Below are 16,857 nucleotides of genomic sequence, written 5' to 3'. Positions count from 1 at the left end.
AACATCACTGTGCCTTCTGTGCACAGCCATTACACAGAACTCCCTCCCCAGCAAGGACCTCTTTGGGGCTGCCCTGTAGAGACCCCTTTACCTGCAGGTGCAGGGAGAGTCCTAGTCATGGGGGGCTCTGGGTGAGCGGGGTCCCACGTTTCCTTGGACTATCCTCTACAGGGTAGGGCTTTGCACTGCCTGGAAGAGAGTGGTTACCCTTCAGCTTCTCAGCCCCCTAGACTTTTGGTTCTGCAGAGCAACAATGAGGAGACATCTACACAGCCAAAGGTGGGACCTGGAAGTCACTGGGGATCTGGCCCTGCCAACCTTGTAGGGGTGACCGCCCACCTCCCCACTCTCTCTCCTCAGTGCCTCAACTCAGCCTGAAGACACCCCTACCTGTCGAGGCAGGAAGTAGGGAGCATCAGTTTCCACGATGATTCTCTCCAGTGGGATCTGTTTCAGAGCTTCCCGGGCCTCCCAGGCAGAGGAGTAAGTCAGTACTGCCGTGAAGCCCACAGACATGTTGGGGAAGTGTTTCAACAGGGGCTCGATGACCGGGTAGCTGCCGGTGAAGCAATGCCTGGGAGGAAGAGAATTCCGGATCAGGGCTCTCTCACAATCCCCTCTGCAGCAGCCCCCAACTCCCTCTAGACATACTACCCCTTTTAAGTTATTTTCTGTTGATAAATCTCCAGAAATGGAAAGACCGCATCCAAGGGAAGGACTCCACAGTAAACACAGACAAGAGCTGGCTCCAACACCATGAGACCCAAGATTACGCCTGGTGAAGGACGCTCACCAGTCAATCCCTTACACTGCAGAATACTACACAACCACTTGAAATGATCGCCACGAAGAACACACAGCAACAATACAGGGATAGGGTATGCTCATAACACAGAAAGAGAAGCAGAATTAAAAATTGCGGCCCCTCTAAGATTACAACTATAATAGGTAAAAATTATGTCCACGTAGTCAAATGAACTGGAAGGAAACGAAAAATACTGGGCAGTGGGACTTCAAGTGAATTTTTTTTTCTCTTAATTTGCTACTTGTTCATGTTCTTAGTGCAATGTATTTTGGTCAACAATAAAATTCAGGGCTTCTTCCATTCACAACGCTTTGTTAAGCCATCTTAGCCTTGGTCTACCTGCCACCCATTAGATTCCTTCAAAGTCAGCCCAAAATGAAACAGTGGAAAACCAACCAAGCCACCCAGAAGGGCCTGGTGACTGTGCCTCATCTCTAGTGGGAGCTACCACAGTCAGAGGTCAGAGGCCTCATTCTCTCTGCTTGGGCACCTGAAAGGCTGCAGCCTAGATGCCTGACAGCCACCACGTTCTGCCACCTGTCAAGACCTGGTTTGGGTTCTCAATTCCTTGTTTTTTCAGTTAACTCATCCCACCCATCTTGAAAGAGCCAGCCCAGGCATCACCTGACCCCTTTCTAGCCAGCTAAGCTAATGGCACCTCCTCTGGCTCCCACAGCACATTACGCCCACCTCAGCCCCACACTCTCTACAGAAGTCACCAGCTGACTCGTCTGTCCCCCACAGCTCCTCTAGGGTGCTCCTGAGCCAGGCCAACGCCGAGGAGCACACGCCCAGGCACACAGTAGGAGATCAGAGTTTACCAAACTGAACTTAAGAACCCCTAGACACCATTCAGATAAAACACATCCTAGACTTTAATCAGGGGGAAATGACCTTTCAAATTCAAAACAGGAAGACAATTTCTTTTCAGGTGCCCTGGTATGTTCTCTGTGTGCTAAGTTACTGGACCCCACAGCAGCCTCTCCCAAGATCAACAGTCCTCATCTCTAAGGACTGAGACTCCATTTCAGCCTGCCACCTGGGACGGGAGTCACAAAAGCCCCCTTCTTGGTGATTTAGGGTATTAGCTCAGACCGTATGAAGTTGCTGTTTTATAAGTAAAAAATGGTCGAATATCAGAAATTTCATACGGTTCAACCTAATACTTAATATTTAGAAAAGATACTACATAAAGACATAATATTATCAATGTTCTCCTGAGTTTTCGTTTTTCCAGCTAATGTCCGAGACAGAGCGAAGTGTTCATTTCATTTGCCCGCTGAAGCTCTCGCCTTCTAACCTATGGATCTTGTAGTCCGAGGGCACAAATTTTTTCATGATGTCCAGCAGATCTTCGTCAGCTTCTCGGCAGTGGATCACCAAGGGCTTCTTTAGAGACACGGCCAGCTGCAGCTGTCTCTCAAACACCTGGGAGAAGACAAATTGATAACACCTGTGGATTAGGGCCACTTCAGAACTCTGTCACCTCCAGAACATCCAGTCTAATGGGCACCCCCACTGTCTTTCATTCTCGATTTTTAAACTATATAATGCATAATAGCTAACACTTACTGAGTGCTTATACAGAGCCAGGTAGTGCTCAAAGCACTCTTAGAACCTGTAATCCTCACAAGCACCCCGAGGTAGTACTGCTGTTAGCCCTTCATGCGGTCAAAGAAACTGAGGACACGAGTGAGGTCAAGTAACTTGCAGCTGGTAAGCTGTCGCGCTACGATTCACATCTGGCAGTCCACACAGCAACCACTATGCAATGCTTATTTGGGGTTGCAGGGGCAGGGCAGGACCCAGAAATACAAAGTACAAGTTAGATGTCCTTCCCCTCATTGTCCCCCGCCTCTATTCCCACTCCCAAGAGGTAATCACCTTCCACATCTTTTCCTATGCAAAGGGTTGCATACACACACACACCCCCCTGCACAACGCCTGGCTCTCAGACGGTGCTCAAATATTTGTGGAAAGAATAAATATTATATATTTTTTTTCTGCAACTTGCTTTCTTTACTCAATCAAAATCAGATATCCTTCTAGGTGAATACCTACAGCTATATTACGTTCTTTTTTCTTTCTTTTTTTTTAACTCTAGCCACTTCTAAATATTCATTAGTAAAATACGCATGTTGTTAATAATTTAAATGAAACAAGTAGGGCTAGAACTTATTCCTTCCTCTAACAACTTCAGGTTTAGAATAAAGAACAAAAGTATTAACCCATTATAAACAAATTACCTCGTCTTAAACTTAATGTTTCCATGAGTAGTTTTTTCAACTGTGGAATATAATTCATGTTTGCATTTTTAACATCAAATAATAAGATGGTTTTGGTAATTTGAGTGAGATGATATTCACCTGAGAATGAAACTTTCAAGTCTAACACTTGTGCTACCTCTTCTCAAAATAGCAGTACTGAGCCAATACCAATTCTGACGTAACTCTTGTTGAACCTGTGTTTTCAACTAATGGAAAATCACCATAGAAACCAGAATCAGAATTCTCGTCAGGGGCTTTAAAAACAGGCTAGTTCCAATATCTACAGCTGGCTGGATCCCCTCTCCAACACATCTGCCCTCCCTGGACCCCTAAAGAGGCAGGAGATTGTAAGAGATTCTAATTCCAACATTTAATTCCTGCTTCTAAAAAATTATTCCTTAGGGTAGTTAAACTACTATAGCCTTATGATAGAATATTACACAGGTTTTTCAAAGTATATTTAATGAAACAGGAATATTTTCAAAAGTGGAACAAACATTCAAAACTATTACTTTTTTTTTAATTTCCTAATTTCTTTTTTAAAAAGCATGTATATACAACACACATTTCCTTGATTCTATGACAGGAGCTTGTAGGACAAGACACCAATCGTCCCTTGCAATTCTCCAAGGGACAATAATATAAAAATATAATGTTTTGTAAAACACATCCGAATTTCGAAAACGTTAAGATGGAAGAATTCGTTGGAAGCAGTAACTTGTGGCTAGGTTAGAGCTATCTAGAGCCTCTGTCCTCCCCAGGAACCCAGCTGAAAAAGAACAGGAGTGAATGAAGTGCAGACCAGCTGTGCACCCAGCACATGCTTGGGGTCCCCACTGATCCATTACTTCTGGGGATTCCAGAGTTGATCAGTGTCTCCAGGGGGTGGCCCCAGGAGGCTCTTGCATACTCATCACCTCAAGAATTAATTCCAGTCAAACACAAATAGAGGCAGAAGCAGCCTGGTTCAACCAGCCCAGGCGGGGAAGGACAGTCCATTCTCCCTGGCTTTCAAACCAGATACCAGGAGATTCTGATAATCATACTGGATGATGTGAGCAACTCACACACACACTATTCAGGAGTCTTAGGAGTCAAATAGGAAGTTCACTAGTTCAATCTACGAACACACAGATAAGCAAGGAGAAAGTTAACAGTGGTTTGCTCTGGGTGGCAGGATAATTACTGATTTTTTTCCCCCAATTCTTTTGGTTTTCTCTATTTTCCAATCCTTTCAGAAAATATTAGGTAACAGAACCCAAGCTCTCTGTCAGAACGAGCCAGAGCTGGCACTCTATCACTTGACCAGATATGGTCCTTCCACAGGCTCTTCTTCTTCCCTTCGCAAGATAATATATTCAGCAGGACACACCAAGAACTTGCCAACCACTGTGCTTTTAGGCAAATGCACCTCGGCGCAGATGCCCGACTAGCGCAGTTGCTAGTCACCACCACTTCTCGTTTCGGTGCTGAAGTTTAGATTTAGATCAAGAACATGGCATCCACTTCCTCCGTCCAGGCGAGGAGTCTCTAGTGTTCTACAGAAATATTTTGTCTTCCTCCCCGCCACGTGCCCTCCCCCTGCCAGCAATTTATTTCCTCTGAATCACCATTTTCCCATCTTGAGTTCCATCTGACCAAGCCAAATCATACCCCCAAGAATATATCACCCTGTGCTATAACAAGTTCAGTCTGGTGTGCAGCATGCCCTATCTACCTCTATATGCAGATCTGATACCATTATAATTAGAAAGGAAAGGAAAAAGGAAATAATCAGAAAGGAAAAAGTTACTCTGAAATATTTAGCATATTTCCTGGCACAGAATAGGCATTCAATAACATCAGCTATACAATTAAATACTCCCCTCCCTCCTTCCAGTTGCCTCAGCGTATACATTTCTGCACTGTTCCTCTTTCCATACCACACCTGCTCTGTGCCATAAACCAGTTGAGAAAGCAGAATATTAAATATTTGTCTCACTTTCATAAAAATCTATTTTTTCCTATGTATTCAGATTTAGCTATTTTTCCATTCCCTTCTGGCTAATAAATTACCACCTCAAGCTAGAAATTGCAAGCTTCCTAGTCCTAATAGTGAAAAGGAACTCTGGACAGGCAAGAGGGTGTTCGAATGTGCAAGACAAACCTAATTCTGAACAGAAACACTATTTCTAACAGAAACTCACTAGATAAAGTCGAAAACTGAAAACATTCACACAAACAAAATCCCACCCACTTGTCTGAATGTAGATCCTCAAGTCGAAATCATCCTGTTCCGAATTTAGTAACCTTAACAGGTCCTAGCAAACTCATGTGAAAGGTCAGAACATCTGAAGTTGTTTCTTGTGTAAATTAAGTGTCAAGCTTTGCACGCTTATTGGCTGTCTTGAACAACTGTATTCAAATGAGAACCTATATCACCTATAGGTCTGGAGTCCCCTGCTTCAGCAGAAGAGCACCGGTACCTATGAACTTTCTCTCTTTGGTCAAAGGAAAATTAAGAAACCAGTGGCTCTGAAAGATTCCTTCTCTTAAACAGTTCACATAGTTAACCACAGATGCTAGTGTCAATGGGGCACAGCATCAGTGCACCATGGAGGTTGACCCAGCTGGGCCGGAGACAGTGCCAAAAGGGTAAGCTGGTATGCCCAATTCTGCTCAGGCTGGAATCCATGCATCTGCTCACCAAGGCCTGGAGCATACTGGGCATGCAGACCCAGACCCTAACGGGTGTCAACAGGAAGACAGCATACAACAAACTCAACCTGGCAACACGGACCGTGATGGAGTGGGAGGGTCTTCTTGTCCTGCTCCCTCCCAAATCAGAAACTGCCATGGAAACGCTACAACTACTCTCACACTGCCAAATCTCCATGCTCAAAAAGATATGCGGAGGGAAAGATATTAAGATGGTAATAGTTGTTATCTCTGGTGGAATGGGAAATTATTTTCTTTACACCTTTTTGCATTTCCAAACATTCTACAAAGGGCATACTTAACTTTAAAATCAGAATAAAAATAAATTGCTTAATTAAAAACACAAAATTTGTTGCTTCCCAAGAAGGAAGGAAAACAAATGTTTTGACATTTATATCATTAGCCGTAAGAAGTCACAAAGTATCCCCCTCTCTTACATAATAAAACTGAAAGATTGTATATAGTTTGTGAAGCATTTAACAAATGACCTCCAGACAGTCTGGATAAGAGCAATTAGATTTTTAGAGATTCTAAATTCTTTAGTTCCAAAAGTAGAGAAACCCTTATTGTTGGTCTCAACAACTAAAAGAGGAATTAAAACTATAAGCAAACTAAAGAGAACCTCATTACCTTGTGCTGCTCTGGGACAGGCGTGGTGCACTTGTAAGAGTAATCCAAGCCCATTTCCCCAAATGCCACAGCTTTGGGGTGCCTTAAGGCTTGCAAAAGATTTCTTTCTTGAATGTCACTGTAGTAACGTGCAAAATGAGGGTGACAGCCAAAGGCCCCCCAAACCAGATCCTCTTTCAGCAGCTCCTCCCACAGGCAATCTGTCAGTGTCCGAGGATCACAGAAGTCAGAGATGCAGCCCTGAAATTCCTTAGGGAAGGAGCTGCTATAAATTTTTCTGAACTTGGTAAAGGTCCCTTTGAAAGACAACTTGGAATAGAGCATGTCCAAGTGACAATGGGTATCGATGAAACCCTCCTCTAGGCTTGGCTCCCGATGGCTCCTTGGCAGGGAGCTAGATGCACGTCCTCCGCAAGGACGTGGTGGCATCTCCTCCTGGAAAGTCCTTCTCTCCTTCACCTCTTCTTCCGAGCTCCTGGAGAAACGAAATGAACGAGAATTCTGGGATCTGCCCTCCTCTGTCGCCTCCAAGTCTCTGGAGGTGTTTTGGGAGCTCACCGTAGAGTTGGGAGAATAATCACTCAGGAAGCCCCGGCTACTCCTCCCAGCCTGCGATGTGTCATTGCTGCTGCTGCTGCCACCCGCGGAGGGGTAGCTAGAAGGCTTGGGACTGCTGGTCCAAAAGCTGGCGTAGTCACACCAAGGACTACTGTACAAATGAGCTGGGTACATGACATAGTCAGTGGGGAAGGTAGAAGGCTCTGGAACTGCTGGGAGTTTCAGCGAGACAGGCTCCTCCTGAGAGAATCTGACCGTGGAGATCTCATCCACATCGGACCAGTCACTTCCTGAAGAGGTGTGCTCTATCACCACCTCCCTTTCTTTAGGCTGCAGAAAGGAAAAGAAACAACAAAGGGTTAGCCTTCCTACGTAAAGACAGCCTCCCATACTCAGTCATCTGCAGAACATAAGCTCGGGCTTATTTTTCAGGCTGTGGCGAAGGCTTTGCATTGGCCCATTAGCTCACTTTGCCACCTGGTTTCCTTATAATTTCCAGAAAGGTTACAGCTATGAACAGTCATATCAGGTTCAGGGAACAACTTGTGACCATGGTCTCATAACACCATCCCTAAAGGGGATGTTCTGCCTGTACTCCCTTTCTGAGTGAGCCCGCTCGAGAAAAACTGCTCCCGAAAACACACTATGTATTGGAGATTTTAGAGAAAAGCAGGGCCCAGCATCTCATTGCTAACAACATGTCTCTAATACGTTCAAAATGTAAAACCACACATTTGTGGTGGTTTAAGATACGTCCACAAATTTTTTGACACTACTTCCCATTGAAAGGCGGGGTTTGTGACCTCTCCCCTTCGATCTGGGCCAACCTAGTGACTTACTTGTACCCAATAGAAAGAAAAAGTGATACTATGCAACTTCCAAGGCTAGGTCAGAACAGCCTTATAGCTTCCTCTGGTTCTCTCAGCTTGCTCCTCTCGGGGAAGCCAACCACCATATATAAGAAGTGAGACCACCCAAGACGCCATGCTAGAGAGGTCATGTGTAGGTGCCAGCATCAACTGCCCGACGTGTGAGTGAACATCTTGGACGTCCAGCCTTGTTGAACTTTCAGATTGCAGCCCTCCCAACACGTGAATGAAACCACATGAGACACCCTCCCAGCAAGACCTGCCCAGTCTGGACCTTTCTGAATTCGACTCACAAAACTGAGAGCAAAACAGAACAGTTATTTTATGCCACTAGGTAGCAAGAGTAACCGGAACAACTACACGTTGTGTTAAATCAGTTTAGCCCTGCTAGAAGCCAAGTTCCACGAGGTCAGGAATTTTTATTTTCCTCACTGATGTCTCCCAAACACCCAGAACAGTGCCTGGATGTAGTGCTTGCTCATAAATGTTTGTAGAATGAACGGTGCAATGGTTCTTGAACTTATTAGTTCCACATGAGAACCACTAGAGAACTTTTCAAAAACAGCTTTTTAAGGCCCACCCCACACTGAGGTATTGTAATTCAACAGGTCCAGAATGAGGCCAGGGAATCTGTATTTAATTCTCCATGTAATTTTGATACAGATCAGGTTTGAAAATATGTAAACACAGAGATTTCAACTTATGAAAAAAAAACAAACTGTGCTTAAGTGCCCTTGTTTCTTCTCATTAACGAAGCCACCTATATCAACAAGCACCAGATGACTTGAGAGAGAGACCTTACAGAGCTCTTTTCTTAACAATATTTTTATAAGCAAACACAATTCATACAATGTAACAAAAAATTCACTATGAAAGAGCAGTATGGATAAAATGATTACCTCCTGAAAATGAAACAAAAAATTTTTGTTTCTATTGATTATACTAATTTTCCACACCTCTATCAATACTCCAAAAGGAAACAAATGTGGGTAACAATAAGTCCAAAGAATTATAAATTTCCCATTTGACACTTTCCCCACTGTAGATTTTTCCCTAATACTGCTCCTTTCCTGAATCCTAGAAATATCCAAGCAAGAATCTTTTCTAAAATGCAACATAACTTAAATTGCAGCATATTTAAAATTTAATCTAACTCCTGAAGCTGGGTAATGGCTACCTGGGGGATTCATTACACTTGTCTGTTTACTTTGAATACGTTTTAAATTTCCCATAAAATGTTTTTTAAAAGTTAATCTCTAAGGGAGAACAATCCTTCAAAAACTATCATGCTTATGATAGAAATTTCCATCAACCCAGACAATAAAAAATTGCAGTCTTGCCTGAGTTCAACTAGTTTTTTTCCCCCACTTAATTTTCCAGTGAGACTTACTGGAAATCATTACTCTACTTCTGATTATGTGCACCTGAAAGTTAAAATGTTTCTCACATACACTAACACGTAATTATCAACTTTGCAATCCAGCTTTTCAAAATATATTTTACCATTTCTTTCAATAACAAAAGTTAATCTAACTAAAATTACAAATAAATACCCAAATAGAAGGTAAGGTTTTCTCCCCAAAAATGCTCTCTCAGAAAAGGAGGCATCATTTTATACAAGTCCTTACAAAGTCTCTTGTATTATAAGATGTAATCTCTTGTATTTGAGGAAGACAAATGACCCCAAACAGACCTCAACGAAGCTAATTTTGGATGCCTATAAAGGTTGCCTAAAATCATGTTTTTAAAACAGGAGGGGAGAGAAGAGGCAAAAAAATGTAACAGATTCAATATTTATTCCTGGGGATATGACCTCACAGTTCTATTTTTTTGAAGCTCACTTTTCTTTAAGTGGTTATGCATAAAGATACACTGAAAAAATACTCAAGAAACTTATAAAGTGGTATCTAGGTGAAGGAATAGGGCAACACAGGGCCAGGTTGGAAAGTTACTTTTCACTAAATACCTTTTATTTTTTATTTTTGAACCATGGGAATATATTTACTCAAAAAGTAATCTAAAAAATAATTAGAGGTTGTTACATTGTGGCAATCCCAAAAATACACCTCTAGAAAAAAAATGAACAAACTGCCTGAATGTGATGGGAACAGCTATTTGCAACTTGGGATATAATTTCCAGGGACAGAACCATACACAGATTCAAAAAGTCCTACATCACAACAGCAAAATCTTGGCTGCAGGAAACTCTACAAGACAAAAGACCCTGTTTTTTACAAGAAATAAATTATAATTCAGGGGCAAGGGGAGGAATCTACAGAGACTAAGAGACTTAACATATTTAGAAATTGCCACATATGGCTCTTATTTGGATCCTGTTTCAAACTAAAACAATCATGAAACAAACAGGGAAATTTAATCACTGACTGGCTAGTTGATATTAAGAATTTTGTGTATATGAGATAATAAAATTATACTCGTGTTTGGGTTTTTTTCTAAAGATCCTATATTTTTTTGAGATACACACTGAAATATTTATGGATGAAATGATATGGTAGCTGGAATTTGCTTCAAAATTCGTGGAGAGAAAAGAGATACAGAGATAAAACAAGACAAGATTGGCAGTGAGTTAATAATTGTTGAAGATGAATGATGGGTATGTGGGTAATGTTCATAAATGTTTTAAAATTTCCAAAATAAAAATAACATAAGTTGAAATAAAAATCCAACTCAGATGGAAGGGTGCTTCTGGCTGCTTCCCAAACTTCTCTACCATCCAGGGGTATTTCTTAAAAAAAACACCAATTCCCAGGTCCCATCCCAGACCTCCTGAGTCAGATTCTCTCTCTCTTTTTTTTTTTTTGGGGAGGAAGATCAGCCCTGAGCTAACATCCGTGCTAATCCTCCTCTTTTGGCTGAGGAAGACTGGCTCTGAGCTAACATCTATTGCCAATCCTCCTCCCTTTGTTTTTTCCCCAAAGCCCCAGTAGATAGTTGTATGTCATAGTTGCATATCCTTCTAGTTGCTGTATGTGGGACGCCGCCTCAGCATGGCCAGAGAAGCGGTGCATCAGTGCACGCCCGGGATCCGAACCCGGGCCGCCAGTAGCGGAGCGTGCGCACTTAACCACTAAGCCACGGGGCCGGCCCTCTCATTCTTATTATTATGGAAGTTCAGGAAATCACATTACATGACTCAAAAAGTAACTCTAGTGACAACAAAGACCACGTCAAAGACACATGTGAAAAGGTTTAATAAAATTATTTTATGAAATATGAGTGGGAAAAAAATGGCAGAGTAGGGAAAAAAAGTGATTTCAAAAATGCACATGTTAACTAGAAATACGTAGCATAAGTAGACTTAAGGATTATGTCATCTAAGTCCTTGAAAGGCTTATATAGTCAAGTTGGCCAAGTAAAGGGTTTTGGATTTTCTTTTTATGAAAATGGAAGGTTACCTATATTCAAGGTTGCCCTAGGTTCACACCTATGGTAAAATTTAAAGTTACATTTATTGAGGGCCTACAATACACTAGGCACTGAGCAAAATGTTTTCACATTTTTTTTTTTTTTTTTTTAAAGATTTTATTTATTTATTTTTTCCCCCCAAAGCCCCAGTAGATAGTTGCATGTCATAGCTGCACATCCTTCTAGTTGCTGTATGTGGGACGCGGCCTCAGCATGGCCGGAGAAGCAGCGCGTCGGTGCGAGCCCGGGATCCGAACCCAGGTTGCCAGCAGTGGAGCGCGCTCACTTAACCACCAAGCCACGGGGCCGGCCCTGTTTTCACATATTAACTGAAGGTTCAGCAAACTGTGACCCACAAGCCAAATCCAATGCACTGCCTGTTGTTGTAAATAAAGTTTTACTGGAACACAGGCTCACTCACTTAAATATTGCCTATGGCTGCTCTCATGTTACTACAGGAGAGTTGAATAGTTGCAACAGTGCCTTATAGCCCACAAAGCCTAAAATATTATCTGGGTCTTTAGAGAAAAAGTTTGCTGATCCCTGTATTAATTTGTGATAACATTTGAAGAACCGTGCCTTTTTACACAGAGGAAGAAACTGGGGTTCAAAAAGGTTAAGTGACTTTCTCATGATCACACAGTTCAGGTGGCAGAGCCAGGATTTGAACCCAAACTGCCTGATCTCAACTCTCATGTGCTGTACCTACTATATTATGCTGCCTACAAATATATAGCTAACAGAGACAATCTAAATGTCTGGTCTGACAAATAGGAGTTTGGGTAAATAAGTTTGGAAAGTTTACCCATACAATGGAATTCTAGGTAGCCAAAGAGGAGGAAGATCTATATTAAACAGGAAACACAACCATTATATATTTAATGGGAAAAGTAGGTTACAAAACCTACTGTTCTTGGGATTTCCAGCTAAATATAGCACATATGGTTTTTGTCCTTCCTGCCAAAAACCCTTTGAAAATTATAGGAAATGGACTTGAAAAGGCATAAACCTACACCGAGAAAGCATACAGAATAAACAGCAAAGCAAATTAAAAATTAGATGCTAGAAAGCAGACAGATGAATAGTTATTGGATAAGCAGATCATAGATGGCCAAAACCTAAGCCTACAGTGAGAAAAACCCAGAAACAGGCTGAATCACACTAAAGGACCCCAGAAAGACTCAGGAATTGGAAGTACCAGACCTTTCAAAAAGAAGGTGAAGTTGGTGATGAAAATAGGAGAATGAGTTGGAAGTCTGTGAAGTCAGATCCCCAGATCCCTGCTCCCATCCTGTGCAGAGGGGTCTGCCCTTTCCCCACCCAGCAAAAGACCAAGGTTCACACCTGGAAAAGGTGAATCAGGGAGCCTATGGAATAATCAGGGACAAGAGACACACAGTCAAGGGTGAGGGACCATCACATGTTGGACAGTGAGAACCCAGGCACCTCCCTCAACCTGACTCGAAGGACACTAGCAGCCAGATAGATGTATGCCTCCTAGGCAGAGGAGTGGAGGATTTTTCCCAGGGGACACTGAGCAGCCTCTGAGGATCAAGCTACAGATCCCATTGGGGAGCCCACAAAATTACCCAAAGTCATCATCCTATGTTAACACCAGCAGCTGATAAGCCCATCCATCACTCAGAACTTCCAATCGGCTTTTTAATGCTTCATCTTGAAATAGGAACAGACAGCCAAGACATCTGAGAAAAGCCCTACCACAAATGACAGAAACGAAAATATTTAGGGAAAAAAAAAAAAGAATCAGAAGGAAACTCAGAGAACGTAGTGCAGAAAGCAGAAGAAAACTTTAAAACAAACCTATAAAATTAATATTCTCAGAGAGACAAGAGAAGTTATTGTAAGCTCAAAACAAAAACAGGATGTTCTAAGAAAGGAATACTCAGAACACTAAACCAGGGTTCTTAGAAATTAAGTATGTCAAAAATGAAAAAAGTACGTATTATCATTATATACACTCACCGTAATTACTCATAAAGAAAACAGAGACAAAAAGTAACAGGAAAAGGGAATCTTAAGGAAACAATTAAGGGAGGCACATTTCCAACTAAAAAATGGGACAGATTACTTATTTTGACAGTATTGAGGAAAATTTTATGGCACTAGCAGTTTGGGGATAAATTAGAGTTAGGTACAGAGAAAACTAAAGAAAAAAACAAGGTAATGATGAATTCCAAGGAAAATAAATTTTTTACAAGAAAGAAAATGTAATGAGTATACTAGGTGACTCACCTATGAACATGGTGATAATAAATCTTAAATAGATTTAGCCAAAAATTGTATTACAACACAGGGAGATGCAGGAACAGGGAGAAAATATGTTTAAGGGTGTGGGTCCTGCCAAAGTAAGTGAAGAGAACTAAATTCTCATCTTCCTGAGCAGAAAGTCCACAGACGTCTAAAATTTAAAAATCAATAAACAGTGCAAAATTACTTAGAAATATGGAGGTAAATACTAGAAGAAAGAGCTAAAAGGGGCTGCCTCTGAGGAGTGGTAGTAAAGGACGGGCAGAGATGGATAAAACAGAGGAATGCTTTTTCCCCGCAATCACAAGCTATGTTAAAAAATGCTAGTTTTGGGCCGGCCCCGTGGCTTAGCAGTTGAGTGCATGCGCTCTGCTACTGGCGGCCCAGGTTTGGATCCCGGGCACACACCAACGCACCACTTCTCTGGCCATGCTGAGGCCGCGTCCCACATACAGCAACTAGAAGGACGTGCAACTATGACATACAACTATCTACTGGGGCTTTGGGGAAAAAAAAAAGGAGGAGGATTGGCAATAGATGTTAGCTCAGAGCTGGTCTTCCTCAGCAAAAAAAAAGAGGAGGATTAGCATGGATGTTAGCTCAGGGCTGATCATACTGACAAAAAAAAAAGCTAGTTTTCCTCCAATATCATTCTCTCCTTCTTCTACAGCAAAAGAAGTTGATCTGGGTGTAAGTCTGCCCAGATGGAAGTTAATTTTCCAGAATCTCTTGCAGCTAGGTTTTGGCCAGGTTTCTAGATTCTTGTCAATAGATATGAGCAATATGATGTGGACAACTCCTGAGCCAAGCTCTTAAAAGGGAGGGAGTATACTTTTCTCTTCTCTTCTCCCCATCCTACTGGCTGGAATGTCAGTGTAACGTCCTGAGTCCTATCAGAGTAGCCACCTCAGACCACAAGATGGAAACTATGCTGAGGGGCAGCAGAGCTTCAAGACAGAAGGCTCCAGGGTCCCTGACACTGTGGAGCCATCCTCAAGCCAAACTTCTATTTTCTTTAAGCCACTGTTATTTTTGCCTTTGTTAAGGCAGTCAAATTCACATCCTAAAAACTTTTAAATCCTAAAAAAAAAAAGAGCACTGAATTGAGGTTTCTTAATAATTCTGAAAGGTATGTTAGAAGAGAACCATCAACTTGTTTCCTTGAGTCCTGAGTAAGTAAAAGTACTGCTTTTAATGAATAACACTTAGGATCAAACGAGAAAGACCAAATACATTTAATCAAGAGAACTAAAATCCCGTGCTTGGTATGAGCTTGACTCACCTTTTGGCTTTCTAAATGAGAGTCAGAGTCATCCAAAAACTCTAGGGGTGGAGAGCACTTGTCAATGACTGTCCTTCGGTCCCCAGGTGGCTCCTCTCTGGGTTTCTCCTGAGGGTCTATCACCACTCTCCTGTCGCAGAAGCTGCTCTCCTCCAGAACAGGCTTTTTCTCCTCTGCTCTGACTTCTGGGGCTGACTCTCTCTCTTTCTGAGGAGCAGACACAGTGACACTCCTGGCTGGTCCTTCTCTGCGGCTGGGAGGCTCTCCTGTGCTTGGTTTTGCCCTAGAGGTAGCCTCTCCCTTCCTTTTAGGCATTGACTTTCCCAGAATGCCCTGGAGAGCCTTCAGGTAGATGACTGTAGAGCCTTGGTCTCGAAGTCTATCCCTCTTCCTTTTCTGGACCTTGTTTGGTTCCTCAGTCGCATCATTCTGACCTTCAGCTTCAGCTGCAAATTCAGAGTTCATGGAATTACGAGAACTATCTTTGGAATCAACCTGGAAGAAAAACCAGAGATTATGAAAGGGTGATTTCACATAAGAAGCACTTGGCAAATCAGAAATCAGTGGTGGTTCCACTAATCAAAGGGAAAGTAATAGTGGCCATGACAAAGATTCTCTCTGGGTGGTGGTTTCCAGCCCACCCACTGAGACGTGCCACTGTAAAAGGGACTGAATTGCTGTCATTTCTTATTACTCACCTTGTCACGCTCATCAGATAACATCCTCATACTGCAGTGGGAGGAATGAGCTGAGAGATCAACAGTCTAGTAACACAAGACTGCAAACTCCTTGAGAGCAACGATTACCGCATACTTCAGAACACACACACAAAACAGAAGCTCAAAATTTTAGCACTGGAAGGGTCCCTAGAAACCAGCTAACCCAATTCCACAAATTAACAGTAAGGAAACCCAAAGGCCAGTAAGCAGTGGACTCCAATCTCCTGAGTCCTGAGGGCACAGTGCTTCCCGCCGTACCCCAAGCCTCTTTGAAGTTCTCTGAAAACTCCTTCCCACAAATCAAAACCTTGGTGTTGGAAGGTGCCTTGTCTCCCAGAGACTACACCAGGATCAATCAAGAGACTCTAACTACCCCCTGACCCCGAATCTCCTCACAGACACAGTGAAGTCTCAGCCCCTTTCTTCTCCCCCCGACCCACTCATTCCAGGAGTCCATAAGGAAGAAGCTCAACTATTTGTTCACAACATTAATTTGCTGTGAAACTCAGATCCAGTCTAATCCCAGCCTGGTGTGAGAACGCTCCATAAATCTTCCCCCAGAATCATCCCCAAAACAGTGAACTCTAAACCTCACCAGCTGCGATCTGGATTTACCATTATCCCAAGGCATTCTACAGCCCCTACAACTTGCACTTCTAATTCACTTGCATTAAAGTCCTCTCAAATGTACATACACTTAGAGAAAGGAACCCCACACTAAGCTTGCTGATCCTTTTCCTCCACTGAGGAAAAGTAGAGTCTACTCCAAGACATGTCCATCAATAAGGGACTGGTTAAATAAAGTGAACAGACATACTACCAAACACAACGAAGCTTTTAAAGACAATGAGGGAGCTCTGACGGCCATGCTATATAGTAAGAGTAAAAACCAAGTAGCCAACTAACAAGCACAGTGTAATCTCACATTTGAAAAAACAAAAGTGCTTTACATGTATATATTTGCACACAAAGTCTGAAAGACAAACTGTTTCTAATGGATATCTTTGGAGATTAAGGGGAAAGAGGAAAAGGAGCTGAAGCTCTCATTTCATACGCTTTTCATATTATTTGAATTTTTTTTCCCAAGAAGCATGTAATATCTTTGTTAAAAAAAAAATCATCAAGCCTTTGGAAATATATAAATCCAAATACAATATTTTTTCCTAGAAGTACTCAAATTGTTGGCAGCTATTAACTTTGGGAAGATGGACAGGAAAGGTGGCTTTTACTTTCATTTTGAACTTCTCTGAATTTTCTAACATGTTAGACATTTAAAAAAAAATCTACAGGGATATTATCTGAGAAAGAAGATTATGGGCTATTTTTGTTTTCTTTA

General features: G+C 42.1%; 1 protein-coding gene across 2 annotated transcripts in view; it reads right to left on the bottom strand.

Annotated features, from left to right (window-relative positions):
* TATDN2 (TatD DNase domain containing 2) overlaps positions 1 to 16,857 on the bottom strand; it is a 29,279-nt gene that overhangs the window by 6,397 nt on the left and 6,025 nt on the right. Inside the window, exons 3-7 of one of the 2 annotated variants that reach the window (XR_001389683.2) lie at positions 14,803 to 15,297; positions 6,400 to 7,287; positions 2,106 to 2,233; positions 391 to 574; positions 92 to 189 (exon numbers count right to left, since the gene is read on the bottom strand). Coding sequence is in view for 1 of the 2 variants with exons in the window: in XM_014779611.2 (XP_014635097.1) it covers positions 391 to 574; positions 2,106 to 2,233; positions 6,400 to 7,287; positions 14,803 to 15,297 (1,695 nt within the window). In the remaining variant the exon portion in view is untranslated. The remainder of the gene's footprint in view (positions 1 to 91; positions 190 to 390; positions 575 to 2,105; positions 2,234 to 6,399; positions 7,288 to 14,802; positions 15,298 to 16,857) is intronic. The other variant, XM_014779611.2, reaches the window with a different exon arrangement.

This window comes from Ceratotherium simum, chromosome 5, assembly GCF_057802395.1.
Source record: "Ceratotherium simum simum isolate JZ-2026a chromosome 5, ASM5780239v1, whole genome shotgun sequence".
Classification (NCBI taxonomy): Eukaryota; Metazoa; Chordata; class Mammalia; order Perissodactyla; family Rhinocerotidae; genus Ceratotherium; species Ceratotherium simum.
Note: the sequence above shows the minus strand (reverse complement) of the source record. Positions and strands in the feature narration are given on the sequence as shown.